Raw genomic sequence first — 24,120 nt, 5'->3', positions numbered from 1 at the left:
TAGTATGGAACGGGGGAACTTTTAATGTAAAGAGCAGAAAGAAAGAAAAACAGCACTACAGGGATTACATGTGTATCACAAAATCAATCAAGAACTCTTCATTTTAAAAAAAGGAATAAAAAAAAAAGATCAGATCCATTTGTCTATACATTTCCAAACCGCTCAGCACGTTTCCGCTTCTTGGCCTGAAAGAGAAAGAAAGGGAAGAGGGTGAGGAGAAGAGTTACACAGTGAGAAACTCGAGATAATAACATGGCTTCACAGGTCTATCTCAATCCACTCAACAACCAGATAATCCGTTTTCTTCAGGTGTACAACACAATGCGGAAACATATCTGTTGCCATTTCCATTGCATTGCCACTTTAATACTGTGTAAACACTCAATGAAGTGAGAGTTGGGAGAGAAAATAACTTCATTAAATAACCCTTCACACCATTTCTTAAAGGGTTAGTTCACCCAAAAATGAAAACACTGTCAGTATTTACTCTCCCTCATGTTTTTCAACCCCGTAAGACCTTCGTTCATCTTCGGGACACAAATTAAGATATTTTTGATTAAATCTGAGAGCTGGATCACTCCATAGGCTTCTGAGGAATTGAAACTGGCCGGCCCAGAAAAGTTATTAAAGACATCGTTAAAATAGTCCGGGATACTCTTAAAGGGATACTCCACTTTTTTTGGAAATAGGCTTATTTTACCACTCTCCCAGAGTTAAACAGTTGGGTTTTACCGTTTTCAAATCCATTCAGCCGATTTTCTGATATTTAGAAGAATATCAGTAACCAGACAGTTTCTGGTCTCATTGACTTCCATAGTATATATTTTTTTCCAACTATGGAAGTCAATGAGACCAGAAACTGTCTGGTTACTGATATTCTTCTAAATATCAGAAAATCAGCTGAATGGATTTGAAAACGGTAAAACTCAACTGTTTAACTCTAGGGGAAGTGGTAAAATAAGCCTATTTCCAAAAAAAGTGGAGTATACCTTTAAGACTTCTGGTGTCTGGCTTCTCCTGATCAGAACTCATACCTCTGAATCCTCGGCTCCAGCGGAGGCTGCACTCGTGACGATGCCGAATCTCTCCTTCCTCTTCTTAAGCTTTTCATCATCCTCAACCTGCGAAATTACACAAAAACTACCATAACAATTTGACTCGTTTCCAAAGGTTTCATGCTCGCACCCAAAGCGGACTGGGCTCTTGTATTTTTTGTATTCAGCGTTTGAAATCAAGCTTCTCTGTGTTGTGCAGAAGCTTACACACAGCACAATTACCTCAATTTAAAATCAAATACACTGAGTAAGCACACAATGGACAAAAAAATAATATTAATTTTTAAAATTCCAATAATGTTAAAACTATATAATGGCGTAGTATCAAAAAAATCTATATTTTTCAAGGTATCTTATCAAAGTTGGAAAATCCAGTATCGTGCAAACACTAATAGATTTGCATTTATCCAAGCTTTAAGGTACAATATGCAGGATTTTTGCAGTAAAATATCCAAAAACCACTAAGCCAATGTTATATATTTAGTTTATTTGATTACTTACAATATCCCAAATGTTTCCAACTTTTTGTAAATCGTGAGAAAATTGTGATTTTTAACCAAGGAAACCGTGTTACCCAGGTTTGACCTCGTACTGCAATAGTAACCATGGCGACAGACGCGGACAACTGGGTCGGTTATGCCCGTTGTGTGAGCTCAACAGCGTGAGCATCCCTAACAGGGTTTAGTTCAAACATTATGGACCATGGCAAGCAGACTTTGAGACAAAAAGAGGACTAAAACGAAGATCAATATCTTTCGAGACGCCGAGAGCTCCACGTCCACGACTAACTTCGACTTGACAGAGACTGTTTGCTCAAGTAACATGAGTGTTGCATGTTACTTGAGCAAACAGGTGAGCAAATCAATGTATATAAAACTAATCAATGTTATGTAGTTCAACATGATGAACAGTTAGAATATGATGTTATTTTCTAATGTTAATCTAAAAATATTTTAGCATATTTTAGAAATATTTTATATTTCATTTTTCTCCAAGATTTTTTTGATCAGTTTATAAAATATGAAAAAAGTTACCTTTTTAGAAACTGAGGAGACATTCATGCCAAAACGTTCTGCTCTCTTCTTTAATACCTCAACGTCAACCTAAAAGAGAGTGGCATGTTTAAAAGTGATTTTGCACAGATTTAAGTCAGTTATTTCCAAATTCAAAGTTTGCAAGGAAATTACTTACACTTATTTTCGCTGAAGTTCCTATACAGAGAGAGAGAAAAAACAAAATCACTGGATGGGCAGATCCATTCATTTTTATTTATTGGCCATTGAACATGAAGCTTTTAATTTGAAGAAAGAGACTAGGTGCCACGACACAGATCTCTCTCTCACACACACACACCAAAACAGTTGCACACAACAAACACAGCGCAAGTATGGATGTCTGACTGCAAATGAATGACGTATGGGCCCGTCTGAAGTAAAAAGTCTTTATTTAATCAGGGAGTCTGTTTTATTGCTTAATAAATGTACAATAAATGGCCTATTCTCAGATATTTTTCTTATCACATTATCAACATTAATGCTTCATAAATAAATTGTACTAAGGAAAAAAAAAATCACCAGGTAAACATTACTCAGGTTGAAACTTACAGGAATTAGCATTAAAATATATATATATATATATATAATATTATATTTCATAACTGTTACTTAAATTATTTAAACTTATTACTTAATTTTCTTATAAAAAGATTTAAATTAACCAAATAAACAGAAGTAAAACTTCTTTTCTTGATTGTTGAATGTTATGACTTTTTACTTATTTTTAGGAAATGGTAAGATTCTATTTTAATTGGATATTGTAAAAGTTGACAATTAATGTGTGGAAGTAAAAGATAAATTATGCAGCACATACTGTATTCTCATCATGGTCTTAACAATGTTTTGTTGAAACAGCATCAACAGCAGTAGTATTTTTTTTTTTTTTTTTTAGAAATGTGTGAAATATAGCATTAGACCTGTCGGGAACACTTTTGAGATGCAAACCAACTCACCTTTGGAAGGTTCAGGTTCTGGCAACCCAAACCTAATAAAACAAGAAAAAGAGTTAAGATTTCAGGATGCTTCAAAACAATCATCACACACGCACAGGTTTGTACATCTATCTTTGTGAGGACATTCATTGGCGTAGTCCTCTTACCCTAAACTTAACCAACACAACTAAACGGCTAAACCCAACCAGGCTTGCTGTGTCAGTCGCTGTTACACACTGTGCAACTGTGTGCGGCCGCCACAAGAGTAGTATTAAACATATTGTATTTTAACATATTGCTACAAGATACAAATGTAAAGCTAATGGAAGAAATATAAGCCACACAATAACATGAATGATCACAGCAAAGTTACTGTTCTTCAGTCTTTGACCCTCTCTTAAAGACATTTTTTCCTTGGTTAAAACACAAACCTTGCTGCTCGCGCTGCCTTTTTGGTGTCCCCACTCGGCGGGACATTGAAGCGCTCCGCTCTCTTCTGAAGCCTCTGCAATCGACACAGTTGTAAGAGATTAAACAAGAGCACATTCAACACAAAATCTCACAATAATTGTAAACAACCAGAGGAAGTAAGCCTGCAGTGAATACTCAGTGACTATATTAACCAGACTAGTGAACCAGTTGAAATGGTTTTACAAATCAAACTGAATTTATATTGATGAATGATTAATCATTTTTAAACGATTTCATTATTTCAATAGTTGAAGAGTTCAAATAAATTGATGCGTCACTTGGTCTTAGTCAAAGTTTTTTGCCCAATGAAATGGGAACTTCAAGTATCACCTGGCTTAAACATTTAATGGGTGCAAGGGTTACGAGTTGTAATTTTATTTTTAAATAGATTAAAAATAAAAATTTGAAGAGTTTTACAAATACAAATTTTGGTATTGTGACATCTACAAATGTATTATGGCAGAATCATGGGCTGCAGAGTAGTATTATTTAAGTTTACATTTTTCCCACCATTGAAAATTTTCCAGCTTTTTGTTTTCACTGTTATACTGTAGGGGGCGCTATTACACATCTTCTAGAAGAGTACAGAATCTCCTGATCAAAACAGCCAAAGATGATGCAGAAGCAAGTGATACATGTAATCATATGCATATGTATATAAAATAACACAAATCAACAACATATAACAGCATATAAATCAAAACAATGTTACAGAATGAAATGTCGACCCAGGAAGGGTTAATGACAGAAGATTTTGATGGACTAGATCGACGACTCCTGTATTTTAATCATCGTTCTGAATCCCATCTGAATGTAGTCTTTGATAAAAACACGATTTTCTCAGCTTTATGCTCAATATGTTGCTTTTTATGTATATGACACTTCAAGTGTTGATTAAAAAGAATGCATGAAGCTATATATATATTTATTTATTTTATTTATTTTTTTAAGCAGAGGCTCTGTTCCTTCTTTTGATATATTGCATATCAGATATTCATACAACAAAATATTCTGGTGGCCATTAAAACTTTTGTGAAAATGATCAAAAACACTGGCAGTGGCTGGCAACTTTAAAACTTTTTAATTTTATTTCAAATCAGCTTATTTTTTTGTTTTCATGTTAATTGAAAGTAATTTTGTTTTGTGCTTTTGACATTTTATTAGTTTTTGCTTATTTATTTATCAATATTGCTATTTAGATTTCCGTTTTAGTTAATTTATTTCAAGTTAATAATTTTAGCGCTTCAACGTAAATTTATTTCAGTCAACTTATTTCTAATTTGTGTTTAGTTCACATTGTGTATTTATTTTTCAACTAATACTTATATTTTATTTCAGCTTTATTTGAATTAACAAATGTTGTAACTGTTTTAGTTTTATTGAACGGCAACCCTGCTGTAGAGTCTAAACTCAGTCGTATGGTCAGAATATTTAAACATTTGTGGTGGCGTGTATGTGGTTTCAGTTTTTATTTATTAAATACTGACCACTTGTAATCGGATCACCAAACACCTACCAGCGGGGAACGGACCATTCACATTACAGCTCACAGGTCACATTGACTACTTTATTGATTCTTTCATGGTGTTCCACGTAAGAAAGAGGTGTGAAATTTTCATCTTTGCATGAGCTAATACTTTCCAGTAATTAAATCGCCATAAATGATATGATCATTACCTCACCAACTGTAGCAGGAGGGTTCATCTTAACCAGCTTTTTCTCAGCCACCCTGAAATCAAGAACACAATAAACAAACAATTAGTTCACATAAAAATAATTGGCTTAGTGTTCAGTACAGTTAAAAAATTTGGGAGAATAGCAGATATGCGTGTACATCAGTATCTTGGATCTGTGTATTCAGTCTTAAAGTGATAGCAGCCTAATAAACCTGATGCAGTCTGTGTCATTAATGCTAATTAAACAATGAAAGAAAAAAGAACATAGTTACTTATTTTATTACTGACTGGTTGCTTAAATAATTGCTAAAGAAGATTGGACTTATTTTAGGCTAGGTTTGCCATGGTATTGTAATGGGGTGTGAAATTGTGTCAGAAGGGAGGCCAACTGTCTTTGAAAAGCCCAGGTTTAAGTGGTTAATTGCAAAATTAGCCTTATGTTAGCCAGACACAAATATTGTGAAGTACAAAATGTGCTGATGTATTGAGGAAGATGACTTAAATTGGAAATGTAAAAAAAATTAAATACATACGTTACAGGTGGACTAAGCTCTTCCTTCTGGTCAGTGCTCTCTTCTTTGGTAAAAGACTCCTAAAACACATGTGAAGTAAGTTAAGTTGAGCTCATCAATCACCATGACTGTGTTTGTGCCGTCTGGAACTTTCCCTCATGTTGTTCAACCCTGTAAGACTTTCGTTCATCTTCAGAACACAAATTAAGATATTTTTGATTAAATCTGAGAGCTGGATCACTCCTCCATAGGCTTCTTAATGGATCGAAACTGGCCGGCCCAAAAGTTATTAAAAGACATCGTTAAAATAGTCCGAGTGACAATAGCTGCTCAACCATAAGTTTATCAAGCGACAAAAATAACGACTTTATTCAATTCATTTCCTTCTTAGTGGGCCGTGAGATTTCACGTAATGATATTGCGCAAAGCCATGACCATGAATTACATCCAGGATATCTTACCTCAGCCTCACCATCGCCATCGCCATCCCCAAACACTCCCAGAACTTCCTCTTCATTCACTTCTTCTAAAAACACACACATTTTAAATGTTATGTGAGCATTATAACCAGAGTTTGAAATTAACAACCGCAGGAGAAAATCATGGCAGTTTCCGCATATCAACTAACTATTTAATTTGGTGCCTGTTGGGTTGAGATTCATAAATTATGTCCAGTGACTTTATATGCCATCGCTATCCTCCCCAAAAAGGAGACTCGAATATTAGCAAAATGAAGCATAAAGAGTAACAGCCTTCTATGATTTACATTCACATTTATCAAGAAAAAAGGTAGAAATAATAATAATAATTACACGGGGGTGGTGATGGCGCAGTGGATAAGACAAATGCCTTTGGTGTGAGATACCCGGGTTCGAATCCACTGTAAGACACCAATGTGTCCCTGAGCAATAGTTATGACATATTTTATGACGTTAAAAGTCAAAATTATGAGATGAAGTCGAATTTATGGCATACTAAGTAATTATTATAAACCAATATTAAAAAGTCTGAGCTAAAATGATTATTTATATGATGAAATTGTTTATTTGTGAGATAAAAAATATAATATGTCATAAATTACTCTTTATGGCTTTATTTTAACTTATCATTTCATAATTATGACTTAGCATGTCATCATCCCTGTCCCTGACACAATTGTAAATTGCTTTGGATAAAAGCGTCAGCTAAATGAATAAATGTAAATAAATTTAGGCAATATTACACCTTAAAATAAAACATCTAAATGCCACTGCCGCCCCAAATAACGATGTCCACAGATAAATCATTTCACCTCGATATCTGTTTATCATCTATGAACATAATTGTAATCAGATCTGTTAAAAAACTGGATCATGAAGTAAAATATCTTGCATTAGAAAACCCCTACCGTGCTCTTCCAGGTAAGCCTGCAGCCGGGCAATCAGATCTCCTTTATTTCCTTTGGCCTCCAGCCCTCGAGCCGTGCATTCTAGCTTCAGCTCAGCCAACTGAGGAGATTACATCATTTTAATGACTGCTGCAGTGACATTTATCAACCACAAATAACACATCTGCGGTGTCCGAATCAGTGCTTTGTCAAGTCTATAAAGAGCTGGCATCTGAACAAACATGGACACGTCGATAAAGATCAGTCCAAACAAACTAAACTGAATACAATGTGACATTTCTTGAAAGAACGATTGACAGAAAGAAAAATAGACAGACACACTGAATGGCAGAATGAGAGAGAGAGAGACAGATGGACAGAAAGACAAAGACAGATTTTTTTCATGGTGTCACTTAATTTAATATTGTAATTTATGAATGAAAAAAGTGAAAGACCAATAAATAAAAAATCCCAACTACGTTAAAAAACAAAACAAAAGTAACCCTAATGTATTAGCTTGTGCTACAGTAGGTGGTGTGTTATGTGCTTATCTCAGTAAAACAACATATGTGGCCATATGTACTTTTAATGGCCAATACGTCATTGTTTACACAAGAAGCTCACTAGATTTTAATACCATTGACAGTTACGCCCAAAAAATAGGTTTAATAAAGCAGCTTACTATGTATTGGTGAGCTATGATGGTTAAAAAGTCGTTTAAGCAAGCATCTAACTTATTTTAAGACTATGATGTCTATTGTTACAATTCACTTTTTAGATGGACAGGGACGTGTGTTGGGATTTATTATTATTTTTTAATTAAATAAACCACTGCAAGAGTGGAGTCAGTGTATTATCTCAATGAAGGGGAACAAAGTAAAAGTCAACTTTTTATAAGAGTTTTTAAAGACTGAGCTAAAATGCTGTCTAGGTACACAGGTACTTTTATGTTTTATAGCGTAGGCGAAGAACGAAAGACGCTGCTTGTCAGCTCACTGGAAGCTCACAGAAGTGCTGAATGAACGATTGGAACGTTATAATCTATTATTAATTAATCATCATAATTCAACTTAGCACAGCTAGGAACCGCTTACTGTTACAGTCATATGGAAATAATAAGTAGAAAGTAAAACATTTCTTTGTAGTAGTCTGTTACCTTGAGTTTATGCAGCTCCACGACTTCCGCCATTTTCTTGAAGAGGTTTGTATTTTGAAATCTGCTTCCTTCCGGTTTAAACGTGTTTAAGAACAAGCCTGCAGCGCCACCGGTTGGTCAGAAGGGACAAAGCATAATGTTGGGCGTTATTTAGAGGTGTAGTTCATCCAAAAATAACAAAGAAATCATAATTTGCTCAGCTTAAAGTTCCAAAGCTGTATGAAGTTCTTTCTTCTGTTATATTTTGAGGAATATGGGTAACCAAACAGTTGATGTTTGACTCCCATTGTGTGGAAAAAAGTATAGGCTAAATGACGACAGAATTTTTAGATTTTTTATTTTATTTTTTACAGTGAATCATACACATAAAGCATTGAAATAAATTGAGCAGAATAATGACACTGACTGTTGTCTTTTGCAGAGCTGCTTTGTTTCATAATATCGCTAAAAATCATAATATCACACGAAGCTGCAAACAATAATCTGTAATAATCATGTTATGTGATTTGACTTGACTCTCAAAGAGTGCGCGCACAAAATCGATCAAAATCTATCAAACCAAAATGATGACATGCTAAGTCATAATTATGAAATGATAAGTTAAAATAAAGCCATAAAGAGTAATTTATGACATATTATATTTTTAATCTCACAAATAAACAATTTCATCATATAAATAATCATTTTAGCTCAGACTTTTTAATCATAATAATTACTTAGTATGCCATACATTCGACTTCATCTTATAATTTTGACTTTTTACGTCATAATTATGATATAAATATGTCATAAGTAATTAGGCTACTTATATCATAATTTTGACTTCATCATTTTTACATCAGGGCATAGGCTTGTGTCATAATTTCAACTTAATATATCATAATTATTACTTATTATGACATAATTTCTACTTTTTAAATCATAATTATGACATAAAAGTCTAAAACGAGTTTCAAGTGTTTCAACTGGTTTGGATCCCCGGCGTAAACCGTAAAGAGGGCGGGGCGCTACTCTTCTCACTCAGCTCATTGGTTAGACGTGAGACATACGTTTTTTAAGTGTGGTCGTTTTTTACGTAACGTAGGAGGCCTTTGTTGGCTCACTCAGTTGATTGGTTTACGCCAGAAGGCTGACGTTTCCTCGGAGGGCGGGGCCTGTATTTGTGCTTTGTCGCGAGGGCGTGTTGTTTGAAACGCGGGAATTGGCGGTATTGATGTTAAGTTGTGTCATGATTTTCGGTCGCCTGTATTTTTACGTATCAATTAAACGATTTTAATGTTTCTGATCGCGGTTTTGCAACTGAAAGTACTCTCGCCACACATCTCTGGTTTTAAATAGATTTAGAGTGGAAGTGTCCCCGGAAAAGGGGGAGTTTGACATGGAGTCCTTTCAGAAAGTGGAGAAGATTGGAGAGGGAACATACGGGGTGGTTTATAAAGCCAAGAATAAAATCACCGGAGAGACCGTTGCTCTGAAGAAAATACGATTAGACACGTAAGTTAAGTGTTTGTCATTAGTTTCATGTAGTCGAAAAGCCTTTCAGATTTAAAATAACTCAGCACAATCCAAACTGTAACCGCTTTTTTGTTTACGAGTGATACTAAACGAATCTCATCCGTTATTTACGAGAATAAGTGGTTTTAAAACTCAGTTCATCTCTGTCAAAGCTGTTACACATCTGATATTCTGGATTGTTAAACACTTTAATGTTCGTTTACACGCAGATAATCGCTTAATGGTAACACTTTACAAAGTTTCAATATGTAAACATTAGTGTCATGAACAAACAATGAACATTTCTTATAGAAGTTGTTTATATAGGTTCATAAATGTAATTTTATTATTTGAAGTTTGTTTACAACAGATGTACAGTATGGGAAACATTGCCACGTTTAATGTTTTTAAAAGATGTATCTTATGCTCATCAAACCTATCTTTAATTTGATAAAAAATACAGAAAAAAACAGTAATATTTTCAAATATTATTACAATTTAAAACAATATATTTCTATTTTATTCAAATATAATGATGGAGAGTCTTCAGTGTCATATGATCATTCAGAAATAATTCTAATATTCTGATTTATTAATATATCTTTTTTTAAAACCGGTGATACTTTTTTTCAGGATTCATTGATCATTTTTGAAATAAATGCAGGCTTGATGAGCATAAGAGACTTATTTAAAAAATATTTGTTAATTCATGTTTGTTTATAATGCATTAGAAAGGTTAATATGTACAACAGGAAATTAATATTAACCCAGATTGATAAATGTTGTATTCCTTATTGCTTTTTCGTGACTGATTTAATGGTGTGTACGTTTTGAGGGCTGTTTCATTGGCTGTGAGCTTCATATAAACAGATGTTTGTCTTAGATGAGGGATGTGTTTGAATGAAATGTTTGTTTGTTGGTTTCAGGGAGACTGAAGGTGTTCCCAGCACTGCCATACGTGAGATCTCTCTGCTTAAAGAGCTCAATCACCCAAACATAGTCAAGTATGAGCAATGTCTAAACTTAGTCCTATTCATGATTTTAACCCGTGCATAACCTTTGTTTCACATCATGATGTAGTCAATGCACAATTCTAAACAAACTGCCCAAAGGCTTCTTGAGTCTTACAGTTTTCTCGCCCACAGGTTGCGTGATGTGATACACACAGAAAATAAGCTTTATTTGGTGTTTGAATTTCTTCACCAAGACCTGAAGAGGTTTATGGACTCGTCCTCTGTTTCTGGTATATCCTTGCCACTCGTGAAGGTGAGTTTAAACAGAGACTTGATCTTTTTACATAAAAGGGGTGTCATTGTACTATATAACATCAGAACTTTCATGCTTGTCCAAAAACCGCTAGTCACCTTTAGGGAAATTTGACATTTTGGATAAAAATATGTCATTGTGATCTGTCTAGGTCTGATGAGTTTTGTCAGAAAGGACAGTCTTTCTTTGGCCAATCGGTGTTTGACATCAAAGTACTAAGAGAGCAATTCGAAAGCATACAGGGGTGCGTTTTCGAAAGCATCGTTTGCCAACTATGTTCGCAAGTTCCATCGTTATCTGCACAGTTAAACGAGTCGGTGTCTCCCGAAACCATCATTCCAACGAACATTCGCAAACAACATCGCAAAGTTGGTTAGAACGACAGAAAGTGTGGTTAGAACGACAGCTCTCGACCCGTGGGTTAAAGTTTCTTGTTTCTTGTTTGCATGACATGTGGACTTAATAAATTATCTTGACCAAAATAAGCAAGCTGGCATTCAGTTCAACATGTCTCTTTTATTTAGAATGCATACAAATGTCATTTACGTCTTTAAGTTTGTCAAGAGATTTAAAGTGTAGTTTTTGAAGTGTGTGCATGTGTGAATGTGTTCAAGTACGTAAGAACGAGCCTATGATTGAATCTGAAAAATAAAGCAAAATAATTTCCATAGCATAAATCTAGCATTAATTCGAAAAGAAGTTATTACTCCACCATGCGTGTGACATCGTTAACCACTGTGCCTGAACGGCCAATTTGCAACAATGCGGCTTGGTTCTATTGACGGAAATGAGAGGGAGGCATAGACAGTAAAAGAAATAGACAGAGCGATCTCATTGGAACTCCATTGAGACGAATGAAGCCCGTTTTGGCGATTTTTTTTTTTTTTTTTTTTTTTTTTTTTTTTTTTTAGCATTTCCGTCCCTGACGCGCAGACTCAAACAGAGCTTGACTATGTAGTTGTGACGAGAGCAACCCGTCTGTCTTCTAGTGCTGTGGCATGAGAAATCTGAATCATTGTCCATGAGCGAGGAGCAGAAGACAATTCTGCTAGGTATTCTGATTAATTATTTTGTCATTTTGCCTCCACGTTTCCCCGATTGCGTGCGAGCTTCTTCTCCTGTCCATACGGTAATCTCTCTACTGTGCGACAGAGAGTCGCGTGGGCATGACGCAATCGTTAGCCTACTTTCACTAAAACTGCTTCTATGGGGCCATAACATAAACTACAAGGTAATGAAGCTATTTACACATTGTCGTGTTTCTTTAGAAATAAATAAAGGACCAATGGGGTCTTCAAACGCCTCAGATGTAAAGTTATTCGCTGTCAAAGTGACGCCAAAATGAATGGGAGTCAATGGGAATGCTAACGCAAGTGAAGTTCTGCTACAAGATGGCAGCTCCCGCGAGGCTTTAACTCCCGGTCGATGGATTACCCCCTTGGAGGGAGGGGGAGAGGACTTTTCACGAGTGACGATATTACTACGCCGAGTCGAAGTGCTCCCAAGCACTTGCTGTGGTATTCCGCCATACATTATAGTTATCAATTTAACACTTAGAAAAGCGCAACGTTTTATTTTGTGTCACCGTCCTAGGTCGAGTTACACTGCTCGTGCAACTGGATTTAAATAGGGAAAACGTGGAGGTGTTTGGTCACTTCTCTTTTTGGCCCATATTTAATGAACTGGGCTAAGCTAAGTGCTAACAAAGTTTCGCGGCAAAACAGAGCGATTGAGTGCACGCATTGAGACGACAGAGGTGCGTATCAACTCGTCTTAGTTAAGGGAATCACAGTTTAATATGAAAAACCGGTGGAGTATCTCTTTAAGAAACAAACAAAGATATGCTAGAAACATATTAATGTGGGGTAACTAACCTCAGTTTAAAAAAGAACCACTTTGATCCTTCAATGATGAAGCAGAACCTGATCTATCCTGTCAATTGGTCCTTTTGTGAGACAACAGGTTTGACACTCACTGAGTGGTAGGTGTGTGAAAAAAACAATACGGTGTGACGTATTACTATTAAGGGCTTACAATGCTTTTGGGAAATGCAGCCCACAACTATTAAACACGTAGGGAAATAACGTGTCTGTCTGTGTATCTGTTCATCAGAGTTACCTGTTCCAGTTGCTCCAGGGACTGGCCTTCTGTCATTCCCATCGGGTTCTTCACAGGGATCTCAAACCCCAGAATCTCCTGATCAACGCTCAGGGCGAGATCAAACTGGCTGACTTTGGTTTGGCCAGAGCGTTTGGTGTACCTGTGCGGACGTATACACATGAGGTGAGGGGCAGAAACGATGTCATTGAAGCAATCTTTATTTCAATCTGTTTTGATCGCTAATCAACATCAGTGTTTATATCTGAACTATAAACTCTTATCCCAGCACTTCGGTGATAATTTGAAATATTGTAACAAAAATAATGGGATGGGCAACGATTAATCGCGTCCAAAATAAAAGTTTGTGTTTACATAATATGTGTGTGTAGTGTGTATAATTAATTTGTATATGAAGAGTTCAGATGCAAAAGCCTCTAAATGCCATTTGAAATTTTCTTCTTTAATGATGATTTTTATCAAACTTGTATATTTAAGTTCAGTCATTTCACTTAAATGGCAATGATAATTACCTATTAATTGTTATTTAAGTGAAATTACTGAACTTAAATATACAAGTTTGCTAAAAATCATCATTAAATAAGAAAATTTCAAATGGCATTTAGAGGCTTTTGCATCTGAACTCTTCATATATAAATACCCACACATTTAAGAAATATGTGCATGTATATATTTTATATATATTTATTCACAATTAATATTATATATAAACATAAATATTTGATATAAAATAATAACAAATTTTTCTTAAATATATACATGCATGAGTTAGTATTTATATATACAAATTAATTATACACACTACACACACATATATTATATAAACACAAACTTTTATTTTGGATGCGATTAATCGTTGCCCATCCCTACTGTTTGTGTTTGAATCAAGATCCCCGTCTTTTATCGATTAATCATGCAGCTCTACAGACTACTAAGCAGATGCACGTATAGTTTTAAAATAGTTGTCAAATATAAAATCACCATCAAGAAAGCTTGATAATTTGGAAGAAAGATGCAACTGAAAGTCTCTAAGCGAGTTGTACTGAACGTAAAGAAAATGTTGAGAGAGACAGGCAAAATTTGTATGACAGTAAGAAACCAGTTTATAAAGACTGAGTTTATTTCACTCCTCTTTTTCATCTCACAAGTATGACTGATGATGGGCAGCTGCTTTCAAACGCTCCCGTTTCACATATATGTCTGTTTAGCATGTGATCGCAATGGCCAATCAGAGGTGGTACAGTTAGTCAGAATCCACTTAATATAAATATAATGGACACTTACTGCTGCATAAAATCGTCCGGTGACAATACAGAACACAACATAAGATTCAATAATATGAAAATGAGAATCTATATAACATAGATCTATATATGTTTGCTTGTTTGAACAATGCGCCTAGATGTATTACTATTAATAAATCAAACGATGTTCTTAGATCCTTCTTGACTCTTATATATTGTGTAAGTATAAACTTCAGTTGGGAATAATGAATGAATTGCTATTGTTATCAACCAGTTTTGTATGCGCTTCAATCCGACACCCGTCTCCACGGTGACCCCTAGTGGTCAGAACAGTGCAAACATGCATAAAAGCAACTTTTACAAATCTATTGCAAATGTTTTATTGAATGTAAAACCTTTCAAATGCAATTATGTCTATGTGTTCTTTTATTAATTTTCGGGGTTTGTTCTATGAATGGCTCAACCAAACAGCCCAATAAGAGACTATTAACTACCATTCATTTTAATTATACTTATGTCTAATTAAAATGTCTACAGATGTATAAACTGTTCAGAGATCAGGTAAAACCCACGGGCACTTGTTCATTGGTTCTCAGTGACTCCTCATGATTCATGGGATAATGAAGCCTTGTTTACTGAAATCACATGATCACATGATATGCTCCGTCCGAACCATTGATTCATAAAGGTTTCGAAGCTTCAGTGGCCATCTCAATCTGTAACCATCTTAATTTGATTCTTTTTCATAGGTTGTAACTTTGTGGTACAGAGCTCCAGAGATTCTCCTGGGATGTAAATACTATTCTACAGCTGTCGACATCTGGAGTTTGGGCTGCATCTTTGCTGAAATGGTATTTTTTTTTATCTACACAACTAATCAGCTTGCCATTATTGATGGCTTAAGATGTTTATTTACTTTCTGTCTTTTCATACCAGATTACTCGGAGAGCGTTGTTCCCTGGAGATTCTGAAATAGACCAGCTCTTCCGAATATTTCGAACTCTGGGCACTCCGGATGAGTCCATATGGCCTGGAGTCACTTCAATGCCAGACTACAAACCCTCCTTTCCTAAGTGGGCCCGACAGGACCTGTCGAAAGTGGTGCCTCCTTTGGATGAAGATGGCCGAGATCTCCTAGGGGTAAGAGGGCAGCAAAGCTACACGCCAGCAGCTCAAAAACCCACATCTTACCTTATGATGCTCAAATGTTGCTTAGCGCTCAGGAGTAATGCTGATATATATTAGAGCCCGACCGATAAAGGATTTTGAAGGCCGATACAAATATTTTTGGGTTTTAAAATCCGATATTCCGATATAACGGCCGATAATGTTTTTTTTTTTTAAGAAACGTGCAACAAAACATTAACAGATTTCCCTAACATAGTTATTTGTAGTTATTTATTTTAACTAAAATAATATGATAGCATTTTAAAAAGAAACTTGTTTCTTTTATTGTCACAACAGAATGAGGAACATCAAAATATATTAAAGTTCTGATAAATAAAATAATAATTAGTCCCTACATTGTCTTATAAGCTACCTTATAATTACAATATCAGCTTGCTTATCCCTTTACCTGCACTTTTTAAATTCTTTCCATCAAGCTACATCAAACCATTTTCAATCATCAGTTGCTGCCTGCCTTCTAAAACCTACTATTTAGCGATTCTAAATCCATTACAGGACGACAGTCTGCAACGCACACTTGGAGTCGTTGGATTTCACACACGTGTAAAAGAAAAGCTAACTTTTATGCACAAGATACGTTTGATACTTTTTCTCGATGTCTAAATGTTCACTCCTCGCAAGTCTAACTTACATTTTACAATGCAGGGACGGTAACTAGAGATATGCTAGCAATAAATATGGTAATCATTACTTTATTTAGGCAGAAAAAGTTCATTGTGGTTTCCAAGCTCATTAATGTTAACGTTAGCGGTCTTCCACTGATGATAGTGATATTAGCTAGCTTCGTGGTTAGCTAGTCTATGATGAGCCATAATTTAGCAATAGATGACATCATACTGCAAATTGTAAAACATACATTTTCAATATAACAGGCCAAGGAGAGATGATTGAAGCATGTTTCATCCGTTTTATTTTATTTTTGAAGTATACATTTATCGGCCATTATAACTGCCGATTCCGATATTTTGGAAAATGCCTAATATCGGCCGATAATATCAGTCTGGCTTTAATATATATTCAGTTTTTGAACATGCAGATGTGTTCGGACTCCTCAGCCAGCGTAGTCACGTCACTCACGCCATTTTAAAATAACCTCAATAGTAATTTCTCAGTCACAAACCACATTTGACAACATAAAAAATAAATCATTTTATGAATTGGTAAAAACATGTTAAAAACAATACATTCAAGTCATCTAAAATTCCAATGCAGTGATCATATATTAATATGATCCACTCTATAAAATGAGGTTGTTACAATTATTTACAGATTTACTGTTTTTGATAATGAACATGAATTTACATCTGCATCCCAGCTACTATCAAATGTGCATTTCTAAGAGACAAAATGCTCATTTGTAATATTCATATTTTGTAATATTAATTTGTGAAATGTTATTCTGTTCGGTAAGTGTTTGTCATGTTCTGATGATAAGACACAGTTAACTGTCTGGCTTCTACAACTTTTACTCGACTTGACATTTATCATGATAATAATCGATATGAGTTTTTTTTGGTTTGTTGTTGTCATGTGTCCCAGCCCTAATCTACTATTCTCATGCAGAACACTGGTGTTGTATAGAGATAAAAGAACAGTTTATTTCAGATCAGCACTCACTCAAACCTTTTTTTGACCGTGATGGACTTTTTTTTTAAATTTTCTTCTTTGTCCACCAAAATGGACAATAAATGAATTTGAATATCCCAGCTTTATTTTTAAGGTATTGACATTGCATTTTATTTGGATCTGTTCAAGAAACAAATGTGTCAAAAATGATATTTTATGTATTTGATTACAATTCTTTTACCTATTTATTTGTGCTATTGCTAATTTGATCATTAGTTCTTATTTTATTGTGTTTACTTGTCTTTAATAATGTTTGAAATTTATATTATTTAGTCCAGTTGTTTTTGCTGTGGTATTTTTGTTAAATTGTTAGTAGGGCCCTATGAAATTTGTTATATTTTTTCCCAAATTCCGTTTTTTTTTTTTTGTTTTTTTCCGTTTTAATTTTTGGGAATTATTAATTATTTTTTTTACCCTTGACTGTTATTTTAGTTGTAAAAAGAGTGTTTTTAAAAGTTAATGATTAAAATGTATACAAATAAAATAGGATTTCCCTTAAATTTATTGAGGTAACAGACATTTACTCAGTAGCCTTTTCAGGACAAATACTGCATGATGCAACATATTCACTGCACTCTTCATGTAACAACAAAATATGGTTATGAGCTTTAAACTGTCCAGTAAAATAAATTATATCAGTTTATATAAGTTAAAATAAAGTCACACTCTGTCTCTCTCTAACCCAGTGTTCGCAGCGCTTTTGTCCAGTCCGGCGCCTCATAGACAGACGCGGTGTGCACTTCGTGTGTGTGTGTGTGTGTGTGTGTGTGAGAGAGAGAGAGAGAGACGTGTGAGTGATATAGAGACGGAGGGAGAGCAGGGAAAGAAAATACAAATGAAAGAATATGCTGTGTGTTTTAAATAGAGTTTAAAAATAAATGAACTGTGAATGAAATCATGTTAGTGTTTTTGAGGCTGCTGATTTTTTTTTTTTTTTCACGGCTGCAACAAATCATTTTGCCAAAAGACAAAATAACCATGTTTGATATAACTGTTTGTCTAAATATTGGTACCTTCCTGGAATAGGAATCGCTTGAAGACCTAAACACCCTTATTTTAACCACGTGATTGGCTTTTACACCTCTACCCATAGTCCACAACTTTAACCTGAAAGCAATGTCAATTTGATTTGAGTATTTCCCCATTTAAAAAAATATTTTTTTTTTGTGTCCACAGCAAATGATGATCTATGACCCTAACAAGAGGATCTCAGCGAAGAACGCCCTTGTTCATCGGTTCTTCCGTGATGTCACCATGCCAGTGCCGCCCTTGCGCCTCTGAACCAGTACTTCAGCACCAACAGACTGAGTGTCGGGTCAGCTTTTTCTGAGAACTATTTCCCAGCCGTTCGGAAATTGTTCTGTTTTATAATCTATGATCAGTTGTACCTTTTCTCAAATCATTCTGGTTTATTTTAAACTGAAGTTTATCCACTGCAACCTTTGCATTCCACTGGAAAACTGTTGTGCTAATAGTAAGCATTTGATTAAAATGACCTGGAGGATTTGTAGATTTGCATAGACGAGATGTGGTGTTTCCTCATGCGCTCGTAGTTTGGAGATGACATTCCAAGGTTTTGCCAGTGTGGAATTGTATTATTCATATATTATGCCATAAGTACATATCACACTGAGTGCTCTGTACCAGCCTTAGACCAAATGAAACAGTTTAGACTGCCAATCTCTCTCTCTTTTTTTTTCTTTCTTTTTTTTTTTTTTTTTTTTTAGATAATATATTATTCTAATAATTATTTTAAACCTGATTTGCTTTGATAGTTTCATAAAACAGTACTCTCTGCAACTTCAATTAAACTCTTGTTACTTTTTATTTACATTGTGTTATATATTGTTTCCACATTCTGTTTCCTGAACCAGCTTTTCCAACAGGTATATTATAAAGGTGCAACATTTTATCGATCTTTATCGAAGAACCATTTAAACAGCAATAAACAATTAAAACCATAAAGAAAAAAGTTTCATTTAAAATGAAGTCTCTTCTTGGTTTAAAATGCTATTTAGTTAAGTCACGTATTACTTTGGAGAACTCTATAGATATTTTGGATAGTCAATGTAAGGAAATGAATGATATTGATCACACTGTAAAATAAATAATTTAGTGAAGCCATTTCTCCTCTGTGAAATCAGTTTCTTTTTTGTGCTGCTTGTTTAAGTGTAAGAGCAAAAGCGCCTGATCTGAGGACCATGTATGTTAAAGGATGTTCTGATATCAAGGATTTAGATTCTGATGTTTTTAGGCAGGGGAAAAAGCATAAATTCATTTACACTTTCCTCTTAAAACCACAGAGAACATCATGAAGTTTTATTTTAAAAGTTTATTCTAACAACTAGATTAAGAACTAGAAACGTACTATCTGTATTTTTACCTTCTAAAATAATGACCCTGTTTTAGAAATGTGCTTTTACTGAATCAGTTGACTAAGTTTGGTTAAGTGATCTGTTGTGCTTAATAATAACAAGCTAATAACGAGTGATTGCAAGTACATTCCTCATCTGGATTATTTTAACCCTCAAACCGTATTCACTTTATAGCCCTTTTAATCCTGTAATTGTGGACAAATGTCCACAAGGACTCGGGTGTTATATCACTGTCTTCCATAAAGTTTTGTCTATCCATTTATGGGTTTTTTTTTGTCTATCCATTTATGGTTTTTTTTTTATTATTTTGGGGGTATTTTTGAATTTATTTACTTCAAAAAGTACCATGTTTTCTGTGTAAATTATGCTTATTTTTATGTTTTATTTTTACTACATTAAAATATCATTCCAATAAGTTCTTAGAGCTAAAACCTAAAGATGAAGTGACTTTGCTGTCACCTGGTGTCTTATTTTGGCTTATTTTAGAATGCTCTAAATTAGTTTTTCCCATTCATTTCTATGGGTGCCCATTTTTGACCCAAATACAATATTAAGGAGGTTTTTTTTTTTCACCCACTTAACATTGTAGAATTGAGTCAAAACAAATTGTGTGTGTCCAGGAGGTAAACTTAGGAAAAGTAGCCAAGTCATGTACCGCTCAGATCAAGGGAAGTATTTTATGAAAATTAATCAAAACTATTTTGCCCACATTTGTCCAGAATACGCTTTTAGGGTTTATCAATATGTTCATTCTGTTTAAGCATATGGATGTATAATTATTATTATATGATTGTATAATTAAAGGCACTCTATGTAGTTTTTCACCACTAGAGGTCGTTTATTCAAAACAAAGGTGCTTGATTTGGCGTCATCATGGGATTCGTTCTCACCTCTACAACCGGTGGAGAATACGATGGGCTTGGGCAGAAATCATATTCATGGATGACCGGTAATGTATTAACATTCGTACTGTTAACAGTGGTAACGAAAGCCGCTGGAGCAGAACAAGGCTAATGAGACACAAGCGCGACACATGGCTCGAGAACAGTGAAGCTTTTAGTATGCCACAGACGCCACTTCTGTTCTTCCGGTCGTGTGTGTGTGAGGTAACACAGCGCTGTTTTATCATATTACGGCGCTTTTTCACTTTTTTCGCCTTTGTTTGGTTTTCCACTGTGTTAAAGTTGTACCTGTACCTGCTTTCGGGTACTTTTTTTTGTATCACCTCCAGCAGGGTCCTGAGCGAGCTGAGGCGATACTAAAATGTGACCTGAAAACAATGCTGACTGCTGATTGGTAAGAGAGAATCGTCACTATTCACTGCGTCATCATTACACGCGCCAGATGGAGTATCCAGAATGACCCTACCATTTTTAAATAGTTTGGCCAGAGAAAGTTTCTAAACCAGGGTTCCCGCGGGTCCTTAAAAAGTCTTAAATTAGATATTTAAAATTTAAGGCCATTAAAAGTCTTATAAAGTCTTATTTTTACGCATGAAAGGTCTGACATTTTAGATAACACTTCGACTTAGTCATATCTTAATGTTTTCCAAATTAAAACCATCTAATTTGCGTATGTATTAATTTTATCTATCTTTGTGGATTTGCTTGTTCACGTGACAATTCGCGTCACATTCGCGGCAGAATAACGTCTGTCTCCTGCAAGCGAGACAGGAGAGGAGAGAAGAAAGTTGGCAAATGTCAGTTCAGTCGTAAGTTAATTCTTTATGTGCGTAGGTGTGCGATGTGTATATTGTCTATTATGATATTCTAATTGTTTTAACGATGGACGAGGCACTGTGAGTTTTCACTAGCGTGATGTAGGCTATTTATTATGTCTATGGTTATAGGTATGCCCCCAAATTAGTTTTTGCCTTATATTTATATCATGTTATTATATTAGAATATCACATCAGTAAGAGTGCCGTTTTCCCGTGCACAAGTGTGATATTTATGTTATACAATAGTTAAATTAAAAATAAATTGACATTGTGAGTTAGTTTTTAGCCATAAGATTATCGATATTGTTTTTCCCTTTATTTCACCGACTAGAATTTCAAAATGAAACCGTAGCAGAGTCTCAATGCAACAGAGAGCGCTGATCTCTAGAAGGAAATCCGCGTTTTGAACGAGTCATTTTAACGATTCAATCACTTGCTTCTTTTCCGTTTGAACAAATCGTTGCGTCCCAATTCGCTTACTTATACTACGCCCAAAAAGTATGTACTCTTTTGTGAGGAAAAAGTACATCCTTTTGAGTGTGTAGCAAAAGACTAGGCAAGCTTTGGGACATACTATCACGTCATCTTTAACGGTGTCGCGTGCTGCGTGCATCCTGTCAGCGTAAACTGCTCTGTCAATCATCTTGTCACAGTTAAAATCCTCCATTCTATCTAATTTTATTTCCTACCGTTTCGGAGAGCTCGTTTATCTGCCAGTTGTGGGTCTTTCATGCTCTCCTCATGTTTGCAATTTGAATATTAATGATGCATTTAAAACGTAATGGCTAACGTGTCTTTACAAAAGTTCACAATGGTGCTGCAAATGCAATATAATGTGGACAACATTGAATAAATTCATTTTCGTCAGGTTAGATACTGATAATTAATCACTCAAAGCTCTTTCTAAACCTAAATCTACACAACCGCGGGGACTCGTGCGTTCTACGTATCGACTACGAGTCTGTAGTTTTTTAACACTTTTTACTCGTGTTTGTAGTTCTAACCAAATCCTCGTCCAACGCGCAATGGTTTGTGGGCAATATCAGCCGTGCATCGATCTACACTTCGGATTCTGACCGGAAAAAGTAAACCATCCGGGTATCTTTGAAACACTCATTTCAACATACTACGATTTGGGACGTACTAATTCCATTTTCGAATACTATTTAGGACGGATAGTATGCGAATTGGGACCAAAGAACGTATATTGACAAGAAGTGAAAGCCAATAGAATGTTCATTGCAACACCAGCGCCCAGCAGCAGCCCTACGCTTCCGCCATTTTGGGGTGAAAGCGACTCGGCAGTCATATAATATACATATATTTAGTCCAGTGCAGAGATCATTTTTAGGTTGAAATAATTAGGCTAGGTGATTATCTAACTCACAACAGTTAACTTTATAGCAGTTAAGAAAGAAGTTGCTACTTCGCCGGGCATTTACCCCCACATAACTTGAGAGACAGGGATCAAGGGTTTAATTCATTATATTACTCTCCACGTTAAGTGTGATAGGTAAGAATAAAGTGATATCAGTTCATAAAGTTATAATAACATTAGACATTAGAGCGCACACGCACCGAAAGCTGGATGTCAGACAGCATTATTGTGCTTAAACTGTAAAAAACACAAAGTTCACAGAAACACAGTAGGTTAGGTCTGTGAACGTAAACAGCACAAAAAAATGTGTAACGATCTGTGTATTAAAGTGAAAGCAGTATAATATACAGTATCTACTGCTAAATATGCTGTTAATAGGAATCAAACAACTAAATAAAAACAGAAAATCAACAATAATACATGAAATGCTCTGTCAGGAGGAGATAAACATCACTGTGGGCGGGTCTATGCTAATAAGCTGAGTCTGTCAGCAGTCATGGGCGGGGCTTAAGCATCTGTGATTCAAATATTCTAGAATCTGCATATGACTTGTTCTGAGCAATGCTTATGATTTATGGGGCTTAAATTAAGAGGGGTGAGTGGATTTTTACCATTAGGGTGGTTGTGTACACACACTTGCCGACACACATTTATGTTCAAACATCATATAAAAGAGAATTTTGCATAATAGGTCCATTCTTGTTGTGATGATAATGATAACGCATTGCCATTTATATACGTATTTATATATGGTTCTTTACAGTTCTTCGTGAAGCCAGTTGTGTGACAGTGACTGCATCATGAAAGCATGATGGATGAAATCAAACACTGTGGCTCTTGTTTAAAGTAAGCTGCTCTCAGAGATGTTGCACTTTTAGCACTGGTTAAACAAGAGCAGTTTTGCATGGACACCAAAGTTTTGACACAGAATATTGAAAAATGCCGTCTAAAGCTCCATGTGCCCTTCACTAACATTTGAATGATGTTTATCTATAGTTGAAATCATTGAAACTCATTTTTGGTTATTAACTCTCAAGTTTATAACCATACAGTTATGTCAATAATATGTAAATAGGTCAACTACAGTAAAGATTCAGATATTTAGTACAGTGAGAACATTTACTGCATTGGCAGCGAACTCTGTTCTAGGCTCCAGCACAAAACCTCATGGTCATGTCATATCTTCACACATGCTGAAAATACACTTGAGAAATTCTATTACAAACATTATGGATTTTATGTCTGTTCCATAATGTAAGAGTATTTACTTGTAATGTTGCTCTACCATCTTTAATTCAGCAACAAGGCTGATTTGAAACATTTAGCATTGTTAGCTGTGCCTGTGACTGAAAAGAACAATGTGGAAAGAAAACATGTACACCTGGAATGAATAATTTCATGATCCTGAACTAACAGGAACCATAGACTGGCCAGCTCCGGGAATCCCAGATGAACAGATCACCATTGAAATAATGTCTCCACGGGGGT

At 35.2% G+C, this 24,120-nt stretch overlaps 2 protein-coding genes across 3 annotated transcripts; one reads left to right on the top strand and one right to left on the bottom strand.

Moving 5' to 3' along the window:
- On the bottom strand, positions 1 to 8,330 carry sarnp (SAP domain containing ribonucleoprotein). Of its 2 annotated transcripts, none has more exons than XM_039663393.2 (11): positions 8,224 to 8,330; positions 7,089 to 7,188; positions 6,163 to 6,227; positions 5,723 to 5,781; positions 5,191 to 5,242; positions 3,474 to 3,547; positions 3,064 to 3,095; positions 2,247 to 2,266; positions 2,090 to 2,158; positions 1,035 to 1,121; positions 1 to 185 (listed from the first exon to the last, which is right to left on the bottom strand). In XM_039663393.2, the coding sequence occupies exons 1-11, from the start codon at positions 8,254 to 8,256 to the stop codon at positions 144 to 146; spliced, it is 633 nt and encodes a 210-aa protein (XP_039519327.2). In that variant the 5' UTR covers positions 8,257 to 8,330; the 3' UTR covers positions 1 to 143. The 2 variants fall into 2 exon arrangements, with proteins under 2 accessions (XP_039519327.2, XP_039519328.2); XM_039663394.2 differs by having other exon boundaries at positions 6,163 to 6,224.
- A 1,124-nt stretch (positions 8,331 to 9,454) lies between these two features.
- On the top strand, positions 9,455 to 18,990 carry cdk2 (cyclin dependent kinase 2). The gene is made up of 7 exons (XM_039663387.2): positions 9,455 to 9,717; positions 10,644 to 10,721; positions 10,863 to 10,983; positions 13,096 to 13,266; positions 15,095 to 15,196; positions 15,282 to 15,485; positions 18,336 to 18,990. The coding sequence occupies exons 1-7, from the start codon at positions 9,602 to 9,604 to the stop codon at positions 18,438 to 18,440; spliced, it is 897 nt and encodes a 298-aa protein (XP_039519321.1). The 5' UTR covers positions 9,455 to 9,601; the 3' UTR covers positions 18,441 to 18,990.
- Positions 18,991 to 24,120: the final 5,130 nt, after the last annotated feature.

The sequence above is a fragment of the Pimephales promelas genome, chromosome 21 (assembly GCF_988280905.1).
Source record: "Pimephales promelas chromosome 21, fPimPro1.hap1.1, whole genome shotgun sequence".
Taxonomy (NCBI): domain Eukaryota; kingdom Metazoa; phylum Chordata; class Actinopteri; order Cypriniformes; family Leuciscidae; genus Pimephales; species Pimephales promelas.
This window is presented reverse-complemented; position numbering and strand designations above follow the sequence as displayed.